At 39.2% G+C, this 17,618-nt stretch overlaps 1 protein-coding gene across 6 annotated transcripts in view; it reads left to right on the top strand.

The window, feature by feature from the left end:
- AMPH (amphiphysin) overlaps window positions 1-17,618 on the top strand; it is a 227,823-nt gene that overhangs the window by 187,137 nt on the left and 23,068 nt on the right. For 2 of the 6 annotated variants that reach the window (XM_014738983.3, XM_070264334.1), the window contains exons 14-17: window positions 1,295-1,318; window positions 4,091-4,123; window positions 8,323-8,379; window positions 12,795-12,920. In XM_014738983.3, the coding sequence (XP_014594469.2) occupies window positions 1,295-1,318; window positions 4,091-4,123; window positions 8,323-8,379; window positions 12,795-12,920 (240 nt within the window). Of the gene's footprint in view, window positions 1-1,294; window positions 1,319-1,573; window positions 2,093-4,090; window positions 4,124-8,322; window positions 8,380-12,794; window positions 12,921-17,618 lie in introns of all 6 variants that reach the window. The other 4 variants (XM_014738984.3, XM_070264335.1, XM_023638939.2 and 1 more) reach the window with 3 other exon arrangements.

Genomic DNA, 17,618 nt, shown 5'->3' with positions numbered 1-17,618 from the left:
TGAGTACTTCCAGAATTTAGAGTCAGGAAACAGACACAAACAGAGCTGTGTGGTGGCAGCATCTGTGCTGTGACATTTAAGAGGTTGGCCACACCCATTAAGAATCTCACATCCCGCGGAGTAGGGCCTTTGTCTGCCCTGTCTTAGAAGAGCCCTGGTCACGTGGTCTTAAGAACTCATGTTTTCTTCTTTTTCAGTGAGACACAACAGGAAAGTTTGGTAGATCTGGCTATTCACAAGCTGGTCTTCTGAAGGGACATTGCTTTCTTCTCTTAAAACAGAAAGATGGTTGTCCCCTTTCCTGTCGCAGGAGCAGGTTTACACCACACTTAGGATCCTTGGAGCATCACAGAGAGCTCTCACGAGAAGAGCTAAAGGATGTTGATTGAAAATATTTTTTATAGTGAGCTGGTTTTACTTGTATGTTCACAAAAAGAGATGCGTGGATTGACGTTCAGGACATTTGAATTCTAGTCTCAACTTTGAGATAATTTTCTTGGAGATTAAGAGGACAATGTTAGTTTTTTGTTATTGCAATATTTCATATGTTTAGTTGGAGCTCTACCACATGTTTCCTTCCCTAGCTGGAAAGGGTATGATGAGGGTGAGGGAATCATCTAGAAGGAGCGTTTATTATTTCAAATGACAAACCTGTGAGGAATGGCAACAGTGACAGGATTGCAAAACAGTAGCTCCCTAGACATAATTGGTCACATTTCTTAGTCTTGTCAGCTCCTTGTGTGGTTTCTCTGTGTGCAGGCAGGGCTACTGGACTTGGGGGAGAATGTGAGGCGAATCCTCCAGAACGTTAGAGTGGTTAGTATCAGACCATCCTCCATCCAAACACCACCTCAAAGGCAGAACCAAGTGCAGGAGAAATTTGGGGAAGAGTTTTTTCTGGAACTGTGTCAGAGAGATGAGACTGTAATTCTGTGGCCGCTAGTGCTTGATCTTATTTTGGTGTTCTCAGGCTTATTTATTTATTTGAAACTTTGCATTTCAGGGTCTGCTAAAGCAGAAGTCATGAAATAGCCATAAAACATCCTTCTTGATACTAGCAAATGACAGAGGCTTTCTTCATGTTTCAATTGTGTAGTCTTCAACAGTATTGGAACAAAACTCATTCCTGTCACAAAACGATTTGTAATATTTAACCTCAAACCAGTAAAGTCACAGCCTTTACCAGTATGTTGACTCTAGACAGCATGGAATTTTAATGTGCTAGTGAATTTTTTTCTCTTGCCTTATGATTACTATTATTATTTATTATTAATTTTTGTTTTTACTCATACAGACTAGCACTGATTTGGTACAGCCGGTAGGTAAATATCCAGAAAATTCTGGATTTTTTGTATTTAATACGCATTATATACATGGTATATTATCTAAAATGAGCTTTTCTTCTCATGGCATTGCTAGTCTCAAATTTAACCTTAAGCCATTTAATTTAAATACTCTCTAGTTTTAACTGGCGGTGCCCCACTGAAGAGCTGTGTGTTTCTCATCAAGTCTTACCGTGATCTGTTTCATCTTATGTTTCTTTTTTTCCTTTGCTCTTCTGCATACTCTAAAGACTGACTCTTCAAAAAGTCTTTCCCTGTGTAACCTGATCATGGAGGAAACTCCAGACAGTGGGTTGACTGAAGAAATTCAAAGATCTCAAATTGATCTAGGTGCATTTATTTGGGGCCCTGATGCTAGTACAGACAGTGTCAGCCAGGAAATTACCCAAGGTGGGTCTCAGGAAGACTCTGCGTGTCTCTCTGAAGCAGAGCAAGGCACGGGATTGTTCACCGGATTGCTTCCTTCTGCTGACTGGCACACCGAACAGGGTGATCATGTCTTGGGGCCAGCCCCTCCATGTGAAAATGAACAGTTGTCCCCAAAGCCCAGGCCTGAGGCTGAATTTGCTGTTGCTGCTTGTATGGAGATGGAGCAGCCGTATGACTTGCCTGAGTCACAGATGCCAGCCATGGAAACTGGTGGCCTGGTCACAGAAAGTCAAGAGGATGTTAAAAGGTCAGAAGACGAAGAAGAAGAGAAACAGAAGACAGAAGATTCTCTGTGGGCAGGTGTGGAGACATGTGAAAAGGTAGACACTGGAGCTGTTGATATCAAGGCACTAGAAGGAATAGAGGAATTTGGAGAGAAAGCTTGTGAAAGTACAGGAAACAGGGTAGTACATCTTCTTAAGATGGCAGGGAAGAGCAACCAGGAGACCTCAGAAATCAATGAAGAGGAAAGTAGGAAAGATCTAAGAGCTAGGTGTAAGGAAAATAGCAATGGAAAGTATTTTGAGAAAGCTGACATATTAGAAAAAGTCATGGAAGGAGTAGATATGGCAGAGGAATTTAGTGACAGAGACCAAGGGCTAGATGAGGGGATTCAAGTAGTAATAAATAATTGTGAAATTACAGAGGGCTCTGGAGCTGAAACTGCCAATCACACAGGTCTTTTGAATCTGCCTTTCCAGACTGACTCTGTATCTAACATTGAAGATGTCAGCCCTGAGGAATGGGTTTTTGCTAGAAAAGACATAAAGAAAAATTTGCTAGAGCCTCCTAACCATGATCTAATATATCACTCAGCCTCAGCACAGGGCGGTGCAGATGCTGAAGAGATTCAGTGTGAGCCTGTGTTATGTGATCCTGGAGGTGACAGGGATGAAAATCAGGCTGTTGTTTTATCAGTAACACATGAAGTGGCAGCCCAGTCTAGGACAGATCTTAATTGTTTTCTGGGAACTGATGCAAACAGAAGAGATTGGTGTTTATGTAAGGTAGAAGATTCATTAATAGAAGGCTCTGAAAGTACAGTGACTGGGAACTGTAGTCATACCATTAACTTGCCAAGAATTGCAAAAACAGACTTTAGGGGAACAGATCCAGGTCAAGTCTGGCAGCCAAACTTGGAATTAGCAGTGAATAACATGGATCTATTGGAATTCTCTGGTAAACCAGATGGCCAAGCAAGTGGATTTGCCAGTTGGCTTGAGTCTACTAACCACTGGCCTATCAGAGATACGGGAGGCTTAGATAATTGCTGGGAACATTTAGATATAGTTGAGAGCAAGAAAGGGCTGGAGGTGGACTTAGTAGCAGATGTATGTGGGGAACGAGCCATTGCTAGCTGCTGGGAACAAAGCCGAGAGACAGCTAGACCGCTGGTCCTGGGAACCTCCCAGAATGCTAGCACCGAGAGTTCCGCTAGTCCCCAAGACCATGACATCAACAACTCAGATTTATCTGAAGATGAAATTGCTAACCAGAGATATGGATTGTTATACCAAGAAATAGAGGCTGATAAAGAAGAGGTACTTACCCCGATATGTAGTATAGACTAGTCCAAGACTTCTGTAGGTTCTGTTTTTCCTAATGTTTCCCACCTGCCTCCTTATTCATAACTGTCTTCTCTCAGGCCTACCTCATCTCCTTGACAGCTTGTCTTGTACCTCTTGAAATCTGTTCAAACCAAACACAAATAGGTTGACAAAAAAACTCCGCAAAAAGCAGACTGATTGTGTTGGGAACTAACAGAGTCTTATTTTACCATCCCGTTTACTGTGTTTATTGTTTCTACTCTCATCTTGCTATTCAAACACTAAAAAAGATGTAGAGCAGAACTAATTTACTGTTGCTAAAGTGATTCCATTCCAATACGAACACGTAAAATGTCTCTACCCAGGCCCACTGGATCCATAGAATCTCATAATAGCTGTTCATCAAAATGATATATTAGAGAAATACTGGAAATACTTCTAGATTCTATCAATAGACTGAAAAAAGAGTCACTTAACCCTTCGTGACTCTTCTCTAAAAGCATCTTCTCATAATTGAGAAAGTGGATTATGGTTAGCACTGAGCTGTGCACCAGCACTCATTGTAAAAATAATCTTTCTTTTTTTTTGTCAGCCTATTTAAAATAATACAGTACTGCTTTTTGCATTTCCTAAGCACTTTCATGCACAGCAGCCTTTTGTATTATTTTAAAATTTGTGGCAGTCTTTACTTTCCAACTTGTCTAATGGATATTTACCGATTATACAAAAATGATGAAAAAATAACATTCTCTGGTTTCCATTTCTGTTTAGGCTTCTGCTGGTTCATTTAATGGATTCACCCAGGTAAGAAATGGATTTTCTGGCAAAATCCATCTTTTGAGAATGATGCAAATTTTTAAAATATGGACCTCTGTGTTACTGGTGTAGCCTAATGATTAAGTGTGTCTGCACAGAGCTTTACCCCACTCCTTACGAATTCAATAATGGAAACAGTAATAGTATCACCATTGTAGGGTTGTTGTGAAGATTACATGAGATATGCATGTAGAGCACTTAGCCCAGCAGCCTAGCACATTCTAAGTGCTCCGTGGCTGTAGTTAGCTATTGATATTATTAGCTATACCATGGGATTTTTCTGAGGCCTCTACTAGAAGTTAGAAGTTGTCTTGATTTGAGAGATCCACTAGGTTCAGCTGTTGGAAAAGAAGAGAGAGGATTGTTTTGAACTAATGAGATGGGTCTTTGGAAAATACAAGAGGTTTTTAGGAGCCTCCTTCTAGAGATTCGTATGGGAGCCACGCTACACAGAACCTTCCCTCTTCAGTGGTTCTCCAGAAAGGAGCCACTGCGAGATCAGAAACGAGCTGTTTGCTCTGTCCAATAAGACAGTGTTTTCCTTGGGAGTCTGTGAAAGAGGAACCAGACGATGGACTGTCCAATTCGCTGTACATGTCCAACAGATGAACAGTTGTAGCTCATGTAGAAGGCAAGCCCATGGCTATCAAACTCATAGAATAAGTTCTGAAAACCTCTTCAAGGGAGGTTTCAACCAGAGGCTTATTTGTGATGAATGGTTTGTCTCAGAATGTTAGACATGAACAATTTCAAATTTTAACATTTAGAATTTCTCTATTTAAAAATTTGATTACTTTCCCCCATCTTACCAATAAAAAGATAAAACCCACTCACACACCCACACCCACATACAGATACACACAAACACAGAGATTGTAATGCATCTCTTCCATCTGCGTAAAACTCTTTTGAAAGGTCATGTCATAAGAATTGTTATTCATTTCTCATTCTTTTAAGTTTGTATTTTTATCAGTTATAAATGCACGTAATTGAAAGAGTAACAAAATTTTATGAGTTTTTTATTTTAAAATTTGGGACCATCATACACCCCCTCCATTTGCTGTTTCTTAGAGGTAAACGCTTTCTCTACTGTAACAAATTCACTAGCTTCCCCCCCATATATGTACATGACTTTCTTATAGGCTCCTTCTTGATTCTGAAGCATTATCTATTGACTTATCTCTCTGGACCGTGAGGATTTAAAGCACTTCAGCCTCCTGCCCTTCCAGTTCACATTTCTCGTCAGCTTCCTGCCCTTCCTCTGGAGTAGTTCTATCATAGCCATCTGGCCAATCTATGGTAATATTATAACGATGACGTAAATGCTCTTAGTGCTCAAGCCATGAAGTTTACATTTCCTTTTATGCCAACTTTTTGTTTTCCTTGGAGGAAATTATTGTAGGGTCTTACTTGTTTGCTTGTTGGTTGGTTTGCTTCGTTTTCTAGGTACTGATAAGTTCAACTAGTTCAACCCCATACTCTGTGGTTACATAAATCTCTTCTTATTTTGTTGGAAATATTGAATATTAATCAGCCTCATCTTCTTGACAAACTTGCCTGTCTGTCCTTCTGGACTGCCCCAGTCTGAACTGCGGACTCCATGGCTGCCACTTGCTGCACAGCTGTCACCACAGGCTCCCCGTTACATCTGTCCTGGGGATCGCCTTCTCCTCTTTCTTCCACTCTTTTCTCGACACTGATCTTCCTTGTTTGTGGTTTAATCCCTCATTTGCGTAGAGCACGTCTTCCAGTAGCTTCCTGAGAAAAGTGTGCAGGAAAGTATGTATTTGTAACCTTCTGCATGTGAAAATACCTTTATTCCCATATACATAATGGATGGTTAGTTTGGATATTATATTAGAAGCTGAAAATCATTTTCGCTTAGAATTTTGAAACCATTGCTTCACTCCATTCTACCTCCTAGTGTTCCCACTGAGAAACTGTCATTTTTATTCATGATATGTTGTAAGAAATCCTCTCTCTCCACTCTGATCCACCTTATACACCTAATCCCACCCTCCTTTTTGTCTCTTTCTCTCTGGAAGTTTGTAGAATCTTCTTTTTACCCTACTGTTGCTGAAATTTTACAATTATGTGCTATGGTCTGAGTCTATTTTCAGACATTTTACCAGGCCCTTTAAATTTAAAAATATATATCTTTCAGTTTGGGGAAATTTTTTTTCACTGATGATTTTTCTCTATTTCCTGTGTTTTCTGACTCTGTACTACTTCTCTTTTTCACATCTTGGCTTCTTGAGCTAGTCTTCTAATTGTTTTTTTTTCTTTGCTATTTCCTTCTCTCTGTCATCTTTCTCTGCTTTCCAACACTTCCAATAGATTCTTCACTTCTCTATTTTTTAAGTTTCTAGGAGGTCTTCTTGTTTACTGAATATTTGTTTTTTAATAGTATCCTCTTCTTATGTCATGAATACAACATCTTCCATTATGTTTCCCAGGGTGTTAGTAATAGTAATCACTTTTGAAGGTTTTTTCCTCCAGTAAAGTCTTTGTTTCTTCTTCTTGCTCTCTATTTTTTTTTTACTGTTTGTGTTCTCACTTTCATATTTGAGACTCTTCTCAAATGTCTGGTGACCTTGGCTGTCTAATCATATTTAAGAATAGGACACTAAAAAGCCGAAAGGAAACTTGTACAGGTAGGTAGAGCTCACTGACCGTGGGTATTGTTGCAGGATTTTCTGGCCCATCTTTCCTGTTGGGGAGCCCATGATGTCAGATTCTTTAGGCATTTTCTTTCTTAAGCTGGTCCAATTTTCCTGGGAAGATTCTTCTGGTCTCCTGTCTGGGAGGTACAAGCCTGGCTGCCAGTGTAATGGGAGGTGAATGGAGAAGAAGTTGGGGGTCAAGTGGGTGAGGGGCCCATGTTCTTGATATTTATTATGTAAATGTTCACTTAGTCCTGCTACTTTCCTAATATGCCGGTGTGTCCCCTAGTCCAGGGACCCTCTGTTTTGGCCTCTGGAAAAAATCCCAAGTCTTGTTCAAGAGTGGAAGGGATATTGCTTAGATTTCTAATAGATGAGAGTTATCTTGTGGTGTAATTACTTTTTAATAGACTTTCACGCAGTTCCCTGCCTTTAGCACCACCTTCCTTCCTTCCGTTTCCTGTGGTCCTCGTGTTTCTAATTCTTGATCATTTGGGAGTTCTGAGTAATAAATTGGGTTGCTTTTTGGCGTTTCTTATATCACCTCAAGGTACGGAGTTTTTGGACCCATCAAGTTACTTACTGTTCATTTGTCTGCTTTTCAGTTTCAGAATCTTATTGCTGTTGTCTTTCTTCTCATTCTTTTTGCTCTTACAAATTTATGTTTTAAAAAAATTTCCTTATTGTTGTTTGGTTTGGATTCTGGAGGTAACAGAAGTAATTGCACATGTTCAGTCCACCATCTTTAGCCTAAAGTCATTGGCTCTTTATTTCTGTTGGGGAACTTCTGATATCAAATTTTTAAGCACTTTTTTTTTCCTTTAAACTGATCAGATTTTCTAGGAAAGACTCTTCTGGTCTGTCTGGAGGGTATAAGCCTGACTACCAGTGTAGTGAGAGATGAATATTCTCTTAGAGACCTCTGTTCCCTTTGACTTCCTCCAGCTTGATTGTTTAGGTCAATGAATATATTGTATACAATTTTTAAGTTATGATTCATACTTAACCCAAAAAAGTCACACTTAAGTGATATAATAAGATTGGATTTCCAATGTTTAAAAAGTTTAAATGTGTAGCTTAGAGCTACTAAATTCTAATTCAGTGTAGATGTCCAGAAGAGAAGCTGCAGAGCGAAGATGCCCCTGAAGACACTGCCCTTTATTTAATGTCTCTCACATGCCATCATATTCTGCTAGCTCAGATTTTTATTTAGAAAAACGACTGTGTTAAAAATTACATTTGCATTATTTTTGGTTTTCTGCTTTAAAATAAAAGGAGACTTTTAAAAACTTTATAATGTGTTCATTGAAGTTATAAATTTCCTTTACACAGTGTTTCATTAGAGTCCTACAAATTCTGACATGTAGTGTTTTCATTGTAGATTAAATCTATTTTGTTAAACATTTGTTTTCCCACTATACAATTGGTGGGAGCTAATTTAAAAGTTATCTTTGTTGTTGCTTTTTTATCAAATTAGCTGGATTCCTAATAATTTTTAATCTTTATTTTCTCTCCAATTTTCAGCCCCAGGACACTTCACTATTCACGATGCAGACAGACCAGAGTATGATCTGTAACTTGGTAAGTTGATTTTGGTTTGTGTTTTTGGGAAGTTGTTAGTTACTGATGAATGTTCTGAGGTTGATCATCCTAGGGTATCTAGAGCTTGGATATCCAGAATGTGGTTTCTGCAGCCCATTGTTTTCTAGAAAATAGGAAGGAAAGCTTCTGAAAAATCTCAGTGTGACTTTGAATGTGGTTGCTTATATTTATAAAGGCACAGTGATCCCAGCAAAAACCAAAGTCTCCTAATTATGGGCTTCAGTGGGACACAGTAAATCCATCAAGGACACGGATATTTCCACGTGACTGTAGTTTAAGTTACAGGACTGAAAATGAAATTGCCTCAAGAATTCATGCTTTGAAATAGGTCCTTGCTTTTTCTTGAACCTGAAGCTACCTCATTTCTCATCTCATCCCTTCATTTTGTGAGTTGTAGAAAGAACTAAGGCATAGTAGAGGTGTGATTTCTGCTTTGCTGCCAAATGAGATGAGAAATAAGCTTCGCCAGGGAGTGGCTAGGCAGCAGAGTTCCTCTTGGTGTTAAAGGAGATTCTTGCAAGATCGGCGGCGGTTATCATGGGAAAGCTTTCTAGCCGCAGCTTACTCTTAAAGGTGAATGAAGAGACCTTGAGTTATGTCATTTGTGAACTTGTTCGTGATACATCCAGAGGATTTGGCTCTTTGAAGGTTAGTGCACAAGGGTTATTTGTAGCTCACTGGTTTTCCATGGGGATCGTGTATAATTATGCTAGCTCCTGGCTTTCACATTGGAAGCTTGGAATTGCACTTGAGTAGAACAAATTTTTCTTTTTAGATGATTTCACTTCTAAGTAAGGAATTCTGTTCTGGGAAGTTTGTCTTAAAGGTTAATATGATATTTTTCAAAGGCAGGTGTATCTCTAACACCTTGTCCATAGATTGTCGTGCTTTTGACTTTTGTGTAACCGGGTGAAAAGAGGAGTGTGCGTGGCCTGCCAATAAGAATTCAAATGTTTAAAATACAAATTATATTGGTGTTAATAATGGAGCCAGGGAGACTCATGGTTCATATTCATTGGTGATTCTTGGGCTGGGTGATTGAGTAAGGGTTATACTGATGTGTGAGGATGAGATTTTTAATTGTCAATTGTGAATGGGTTAAGAAAAATGGAGAAATACTGGTCTAAAAGGAGAGTCAATGGATCATAATTAAACTCACACCTATTACTTTGATACAAAAGTCCAGGCGTAGAATCAGTGGCTTTAAATTTCTCTGAACATCTTTCCAGCCCCCATAGCTGGTTTTAGGAGCTTCCATTGCCTGCCTTCCCCTTCTCTCGATATGTATTCTTTGAAGCAGACATCTTGAATCTTCTTTACTTTGGGGAACTTAACTGTGTCATGCCCAGCATTGCAGATGCTGCCAGTTGTGGCTCTGCCCTGTGAGGAGCTAGGAAGTCACAGTGAATCTGTATCTCCGACTGAGTTGTGTTTATACAAAGGCTTCCCAGGGGCAGGACAATTTCCCAACATTTGGTTCACTGACTGTTCTGAGGGAGGTGGATGTTGAAGTTGTTGTCAGCTGCACGTCTTCCCAGGCTGCATCTTACAGCCCCATGGCATATTCCTTGAGTCAAAGTTCAAACTCTTTCAAATCTGCAAGCTTTGCCCAAGGGCTCAGAGTTGGCTGCACGGTCCTTTCCAGTTCTCACTAAATTAGCTCTCCCAGGATTGGAGAGGCAAGACTATCAGGCAAATGCTATATTGGAGTGTGACTAGACTCTTAAGCCTGCTGTCGTGACCCATCTCCTCTTGCTCTGCATTGACCCACCTTCCATCTTATCACAGAGGATGCTGGAAAATGTGCACCAAGGCTACACTCCTTTTTTTGTTCTAAAGGAAAAATTCCATGTATGAGTCTTAGAGTTAGACCATTATGGCATCCTGCTGCCGTCAGTAAATAAAGAATATTTACTCCCCTGAATGTATAATGATTGCTATTCCAGCAAACAATAAGGATTCATTACCAGAGCTCCAAAATAGGTGTGGCAAGGTAGCATCTTGTAGAAAAAAAGTGTGTCAAGGGAGGCATCTTGTAGAAAAAAAGTGGTTGAAGCAAGACACAATTCCAACAGGGACTATTTTAGATCTTTCCACGAGAGATTGTCACAATTTCCCTTTATTTTTCTTTCTATCTTGACAAAGGATTTACGATTTTACATTATCTTAGAAGGAATGGAAAAGTGACTTCTATTTCCAAATTTGAGTAGCTAATTTTGTGTACAATCGTGCTTTCATGTTTCATCCTTACTCATCATTCGGTGAATTATAGTTATCGCCTGGAATTTTAGTTAAGTTGTATTGCTATATTGTAATATTTGGTGTGATATTATAATGTTGGGGAAAATGTTGTGACTTGTGGGGACATAACCAATCCTACGTCCTCTTCATACAATGTGTCTGTTGCATTGTCTGATTTCAGCAAGCAAATGCAGTTCAACTCATTTATGAAATCACTCCACTTATTCTTGCCTCCTGTAAAACTTCAGAATTTCTTCAGTCTTCCCAGAAACCCAGACTCTGATGCAAATATTTTTTTCATTTTAAGCTATCTTTACATTTGGTGTTTTTTAAAAAATATACAATGATATATTTATTTGACTCATATTTTGAAACTTCTCTTGGCTCCTCATCTGACTTCAGACTTCCTCTTTCCATAGTGTAGACTTAGCTCACAGGGGGACAGCCATCTGCATATGGATTTCTTGGTGCTTTGTCAAATTACCCTTCCTATTCTTCCTTGTGTAGGTCATTTGATAACATGTTCTCGTAGCAAATCACCTTGACTTCCAAAATGGTAAGATCATACCCTGAGAGCTTACAATATCTCTTTGCTGCTATGAAAACTGATTCCATTACAAAGATAATTCTTTTTGAACAATAAAAGTGAAATCTTTTCTCATAAAGGACTCCTGAGAGTATATTAGAGTGAATTTTTATCTCCGCCTTTCTTAACAATTGTGTCAGATCACCTTTTAAAGGTTATAAAAGCCCATAAAAATATCCAATCTCTGCATACTTATCTACCAGTGTCCTTTCATTTTATTATGCCCCTTGAAGAGAAGGGCAGTGTGATCGTGGCATGAATCTCAGTGGTGGATTTGGTGGGGGCACAAGACAATTATTTTTTGTATTTATCCAACACTAGGCTATTCATTATTCATTTTCCATATCTCAGCATAACTTTTCCATTACTTCTCTATGGAACTTGTCATGTGCACCAACTTAGGTGGATGTAAGAACTGGAGGTGGCTGTTGATTGGTGAGTCTGGCAGAAGTTATTGGTTTCTCCAATCAAAGTGTTGATTGGAGACTTCTTACTCCTGTAGGAAAACGCCTTTAAACTTTTTTACAGTTTAAATGTTCTGATGGAAAAGGATCTTAACATGCCCTCTAGTGCCCATCCATTTACTGAAATAATCACTCTAAATACATATGCTTATTTATGTTAATCAAAATTGATAAAGAAGGATCATTTTCAGTAACTGTGGTAACAGGCATTTGCTGTGCTGTGTTTAATGGCCTGTTATTTACTATTGCCAATTTTAAAACTAAGCATTTAAGAGATCCCAGAAGCCTGATTCTGCCTATAATTGGAATCAAGGTGATGTCTATGCATATGGGTCACAGTGGGATGAAAAGTCCACACAATTAGAAGAGTCTAATTGGTGCCCCGGAGAATACTGCCCTGTGCTTCCTTAAAGAATTAGTTTATTATACGAAATAAAGTGACTGTGAAGGATTTTGTTGGAGGGAAAAGGGGAAAGGATTGAACAGGAATGTTCAAGGCAGCTAAGTGTCTATGATTGTGGTGGCTGTTTGCCAGGGAGCTGGGTGTGCTCCTCCCAGCCTGGCAGTGACACACTAGCTTTATAATGACCTAACTGTGCAAATAAATGCATTTCGATCTGAATATTGGGATGACCCCTCAGTTTTTTTGGTGTAATGCATGTCAACAGAGCTGGGAGGTCCCCGGGCAGTGTGTCCTGTGAGCTCTTCCTCACTCTTCCAACTGGCAAGGCTGGGAGCTCCTAGGATCTCTTCTCTCTCTGCTAAGTAGCAGAAAGTACCATTTTAGGATCTCTTAATAGATATCATGAGAAAGTGAGTAACTTGTAAGTAAGTAAACTGAGTAGCCAAAATGCTAGTCGTTGTCTCACTTCAAAGGAAATGACAGATGATGGTAAAAAGAAGCTTAATAAGAGTCCATTCCTAGACCTTTCAGTTCTGTAAAGACCTGTGACGTCAAATGTGGGGCTTTTTTCCAGCACAGATTTAATGAAGCTAACTGCCTGTGGGATGATGATGAAAATCTTAACTGTCCATTATTCTGTAATGTTGTCTATTCACGTGTTGAATCTTTTTCCTCTAACCCTCCAAACAAACAATCAAAGGCTGAATCTGAGCAGGCTCCACCCACAGAGCCGAAAGCAGAGGAGCCCCCTGCCGCTGCAACACCTGCTGTTGGGCTGGAAGCTGGACTGGACACCCAGGCTGAGGAGCCAGCGGAGGGGGCTGTGGTGAGCGCCACCTCCCTCCCACCCTCCACCTGCCTCCCTTGCTGCAGCCATGCTCATCTCATGACCCCATTTCTCGCTTCTCATCCATGCTTCACCTGGACGAAATCACCTCCATGTCCATCATGGCTCCCCAGGTTCAAATAACCTTTGTTCCTTTGACAGAGAAACTCCCTTCACTTTTATTTTTTAAAAAGGAAGATATCCAGAGACCGGCTCTTGTGATCTAGAGAAAATTATCATGCAGTCACAGGCTTGGTTCTCAGAAAAGGATGCCTTGATTCTTTCTGATATCTCCCTTTCATGGTAGATGGGTTATAGAAATCACAAATAATCAGAACTATTAACGTTGTACTCTACCTGTGACAGCTGGAGATATGCCTGCATTAGAGACCAACCTTCAGGTGACAAACAGCAGGATACTAACTTCATTGGTTATGTCTACATATTGATTTCTTACAATATTAGTTTTGTAAGTTGATTAAGGCCCAATAAAGGATTGAAATCCCATATCACAAATCCATGAATCTATAAGGATTCCTATGTGTACAACCATTTGCTCAAAATTGAGTCTGGTGCTGGCTCGTATAATAGGAGACCTTGAGGATGTATTTTGTACAAGGATGGAGACCCATCTCCCTGCCTGGAAACCTCCTCTTACCCTGCTCCATGCAGCCATATACCACACCCCGTCACAAGCTGGGATGAGCTCTGTGTGCACCATGTTGAATTGGATAGTGCAACACTCATGACAGCGTAGAATAATAATACAAGGAAAATTTAATTCACAACACCCGTGGAGAGTAAAAAAGGTTATGAAGTGCAGTTAAAGTATTTCCCAAAAATTTCAGTCAGGGTACCATTTACCACAACCTTTAGAATCTATACAAAGAGGAAAAGCAATCTCCCTATTCCCCAAAATAACATTGTCTAGATTAGATAACAAGAAATAAAAGTTATATCTCTTGCTCTTGGTTCCCTATGTTATTTACCAGGAAAAGGATAGGTCATCTATCAAATCTATAGTTTATTAATAGAGTAGAAAAATAAATAACAGGGCAAGATGGTGATGGGAAATACGAATTGAGAATAACTCAAGAAAAATGATCGTATTTTCCATTCACAGATATAGAGTTGGACCAAGTCCTGTAGGGAAAACAAGAAATGTGTCCCACTAGATTGATTGAGTCCTTCCCAGAAGTGCTGCTTGCACAGACTTTAGCCTGGGGAGTGCTGAGGCTCTGTGGTCCGGTGTCCGGGGGTTTTCTTCCTGACTGTCACCCCTAGATTCACTGGTGATCTCAGTAACTCAGTGCAGATAGAGCATTTTCATTTGGTGTCAGATTGTGATCTGTCAACCCAACTTGGCTTTAAGATTATTGAAGTAACAGAATAAGGGAAAGGTACATTTGAATTTTTGACTACTGTTATAATTTAGAAGATAATTGATTTTAAAAAAGAATATAGATGATGCCAGGGAAGTAAAAAGATATTTGATTAGGTTCAGATATTGATTTAGAAATTGCTTCAATTCTGGAAAGTTCTCATCAAATTTCTGTTTTGAATAGCAGCACAGACTTCATCTTTACCAGTGCTTTCAAACTACATTGATTCCATGCCCCAGACTACTCAGTATAAGGGTTAATGCCATCATGCCCTTGGTTTTGAGCATAGGCATTTGATGTCATACAATAGATTGGAGATGTGAAATAGACAAGCTGGCATGTTAAATACAGGTTCCGTGGTTCTCCATGACCCCTTCTTGGAGGGTCATGACCACACAGCTCTCACACCCATCCTTTTTTTTTTTAACAAACTTATATAAGTAGGTTTTTGGTATTTTAGAATCTAAGTTCATTGCTTTTCCAGTAAAAATATTTGCAGCTACCAATTACACATACTTACTATGTGTAAAGATTTATAAGAGATTTGTCATCTTTTTAGCAAGTGATATTAAAAAGATTTAACAAAACGATATAGTATAAGCATCAACCATCACTAAAACCAGCTTCCCTTATGTCGGGTAAGGAGATGTTTGGGAGAGTTCTTCCTTCTGAAAATCCTTGTCTCCTAAAGCTTATAAACTTTAGAGGTTAAAAAATTTAGATTCCTTGTGAAATACAAGGCAGTTTGGAGAGTCTTATGAAGGATTCGGGCACCTACCTGCTGAGACGCAGAGGTGATGTAAGAACAGTTGGTACAGAGCTCACCGTGTGAGCCACCGTCTCCAAGAAGAAGAAGTTCAAGTGGTTCATTTCTCCATCCTTGTATGGACTGAAAAATAATAGTAATAGCGTTAACCGCGACAGGGCAGCTTACAGCAGTTCAATTTGCCTAATGCTCATCAAAAGTGGCTACCTTCCATATTTTTAAAATTAACACACTTGGATAAAGTCATTTCTTCCCCACATTCTCCCTTCTATTAGGAAAATAAGATCACATAGAATATATTTTTGTTCTCTAACTTAGATGTATAGGTCCTTTCTTCTAGTCGTAATAATCTAACATAATATTAGTGTTATTTTTTCTAAAGAAAGGTCTCTTCTGTTGCTAGATGTGTGGCATTTAGTTGTAAAGACATAAAAATCCACATTGTATCCTGAGCATTAATTAACAGCATGGTTATGGCTGTCATCAGTCAGGATTGGGTTGACATGACTTTTTGAGGTCATCCTTTTCACTGCTGAAATGTCACCACATGGTTATTATTTCGAGTCTTGACAGAATGCATTTCATATGAGGCGAAGTTTTTGGTGGTTTGTTAAAAAAAAACAAAACAAAGAGACAAATGTAATTTCAAAAACAGGAAATTTTAGCAGTGTTTCACAAAGAAACCTGGGGCTTTCAAGAAAAGTTTAATTATTACATTTTTGTTTGTTGTTTTATTCCCCACGTAGCTAATATTGTCTTTGGTTTTTCCCTACTACACCCAATTTTACCAGTATATCTGCAGGATGCATTTTAAAATCCAACACTTGCTACCTCTTCTCCAGATGTTTCCCTGTTACAGAAGTAATAAAAATTTTCTTTAGGAAAAAAAATGATCAATATTTGTTTCAGATATGTATCAGAGAATTAGGTTAAAAAGCCCATAAAGATGATTTTTACTCACATTTTCCCATTTTCTTGCAAAGAGTCCCCTTCTAATTTTCTCTAAATTTCTGTCGGCTCCTGTATTTTGTTCAAATAATGTGAACTGGGCCAATACCCTTTTTTTTGCATTTTATTTTTAAAGAAATAATGTTCTGTAATTAAATTTATTAGCACTGTTTCCAAAACATATAAGTGGGGAAATGACCAAGGTGCAGTTGTTTTTAGAATTGGTAGAGAATTCTAGAAGATGAAACACTGACACATTATTTTGGAGACTCTTACTTTTGATTTTGCAATGTTTTGTTTTTTAAAAATTTCACCAAACTCAAGTTGACTTGTTGGGACCAATTTAAACGGGCAAATAGATGTGTATATATGGCAGACTGCAGTCTCTCCACTTCATCTTGCTATGAATATTTCTGTCTGCTTGAATAGAATACTTGTGCTAGTTTCCTCCTTCGTTCAGTTGTCAAATATAGTTGAGTCCTTGCTAGATGTCAGACTCTGCTCTGGATCTGGCGAGTGTGATGATGCAGTAAGTAGACATGGCTCCTGCCATCGTAGTTCACACAGACTAGCGGAGGAGGTCGACATTACACAGTGGTCGTGGCCTCCTTCTGTGACAGTCATGTGCTTGGGGAACAGCATTTGAGTTTTCTCCTTGTACGGAGTAAGCATGAGAGCCTGTGCTTGCACTGTGCCTCCAGATGTGAGCTCCCAGCATCTGGTATGTAAGAGGAAGATGCTGAAGATCTGAGGAAGCCAGAGGCACTTGATTGCTTATTATAGAGTGTTCTCCAAACTCGAAGGGCTCACTCTGAAGCATGTTTGCTTTAAATTAAACTAAATATATACATGCCTTGGAGATGGATGTACCTTTTTACCTTTCTCAGAAAAAAACAAAATCATAGGAATGGTGGTTTTCTCTGAGTTTGGCTGTGTTCCCATTAGCAACTAATTACATTTTCAGTGCCCCTCAGGCCAGACTAATGGCACTGTTTCCTTTTTGTTCCCAGCACAGAGCAGGCTGTATTTATACTACATTCCCAGTAAATTCTCGGTCATTCACTTGTTGATTGATTGACAATATAATCTAGGGGTCCTGAAAGAGACCACAGCTGGATCTCTTAAAACATAGATGTTTAGACTGTCATTTTCTTCCTCTTTGTTTCCATTCAGATAATTGGTTTTTATATTTAGGGAAAACAAGCTGTTTATTGCCATCAAAAGCTGTACCGTCTCTTAGTATGATTCACAGTAGCTCTGTGACAGCTGAGCCCCAGTTGCCTCAAATGTAAATGAGTTAATAATGACTTCCTTCAAAGTTTCCTGTGAGGGCTTGGAAATAATACGTGCCACTAGTTGAGCATCCAGCACATAGAGTTCCTCAATCGATGACAGTTTGCTGATATCAGTATTGTCATTATGATCATGAAAAGTGGTTTCCCCCAGATAAGCAGAAGTTGGTGAAGGAGAGGCACCTCTGAGAAGGAGAAGGCAACAGATGCGGAAGATAACACCCTCCTTTTTCATTTTGCTGCATGTTAGAAACGTTAAGAGACTCAGTCTCCCCCATCAGCACAGATTTCCTCTTGGTTCCTAAAGAAG

The sequence above is a fragment of the Equus caballus genome, chromosome 4 (genome assembly GCF_041296265.1).
Source record: "Equus caballus isolate H_3958 breed thoroughbred chromosome 4, TB-T2T, whole genome shotgun sequence".
Taxonomy (NCBI): domain Eukaryota; kingdom Metazoa; phylum Chordata; class Mammalia; order Perissodactyla; family Equidae; genus Equus; species Equus caballus.
This window is presented reverse-complemented; position numbering and strand designations above follow the sequence as displayed.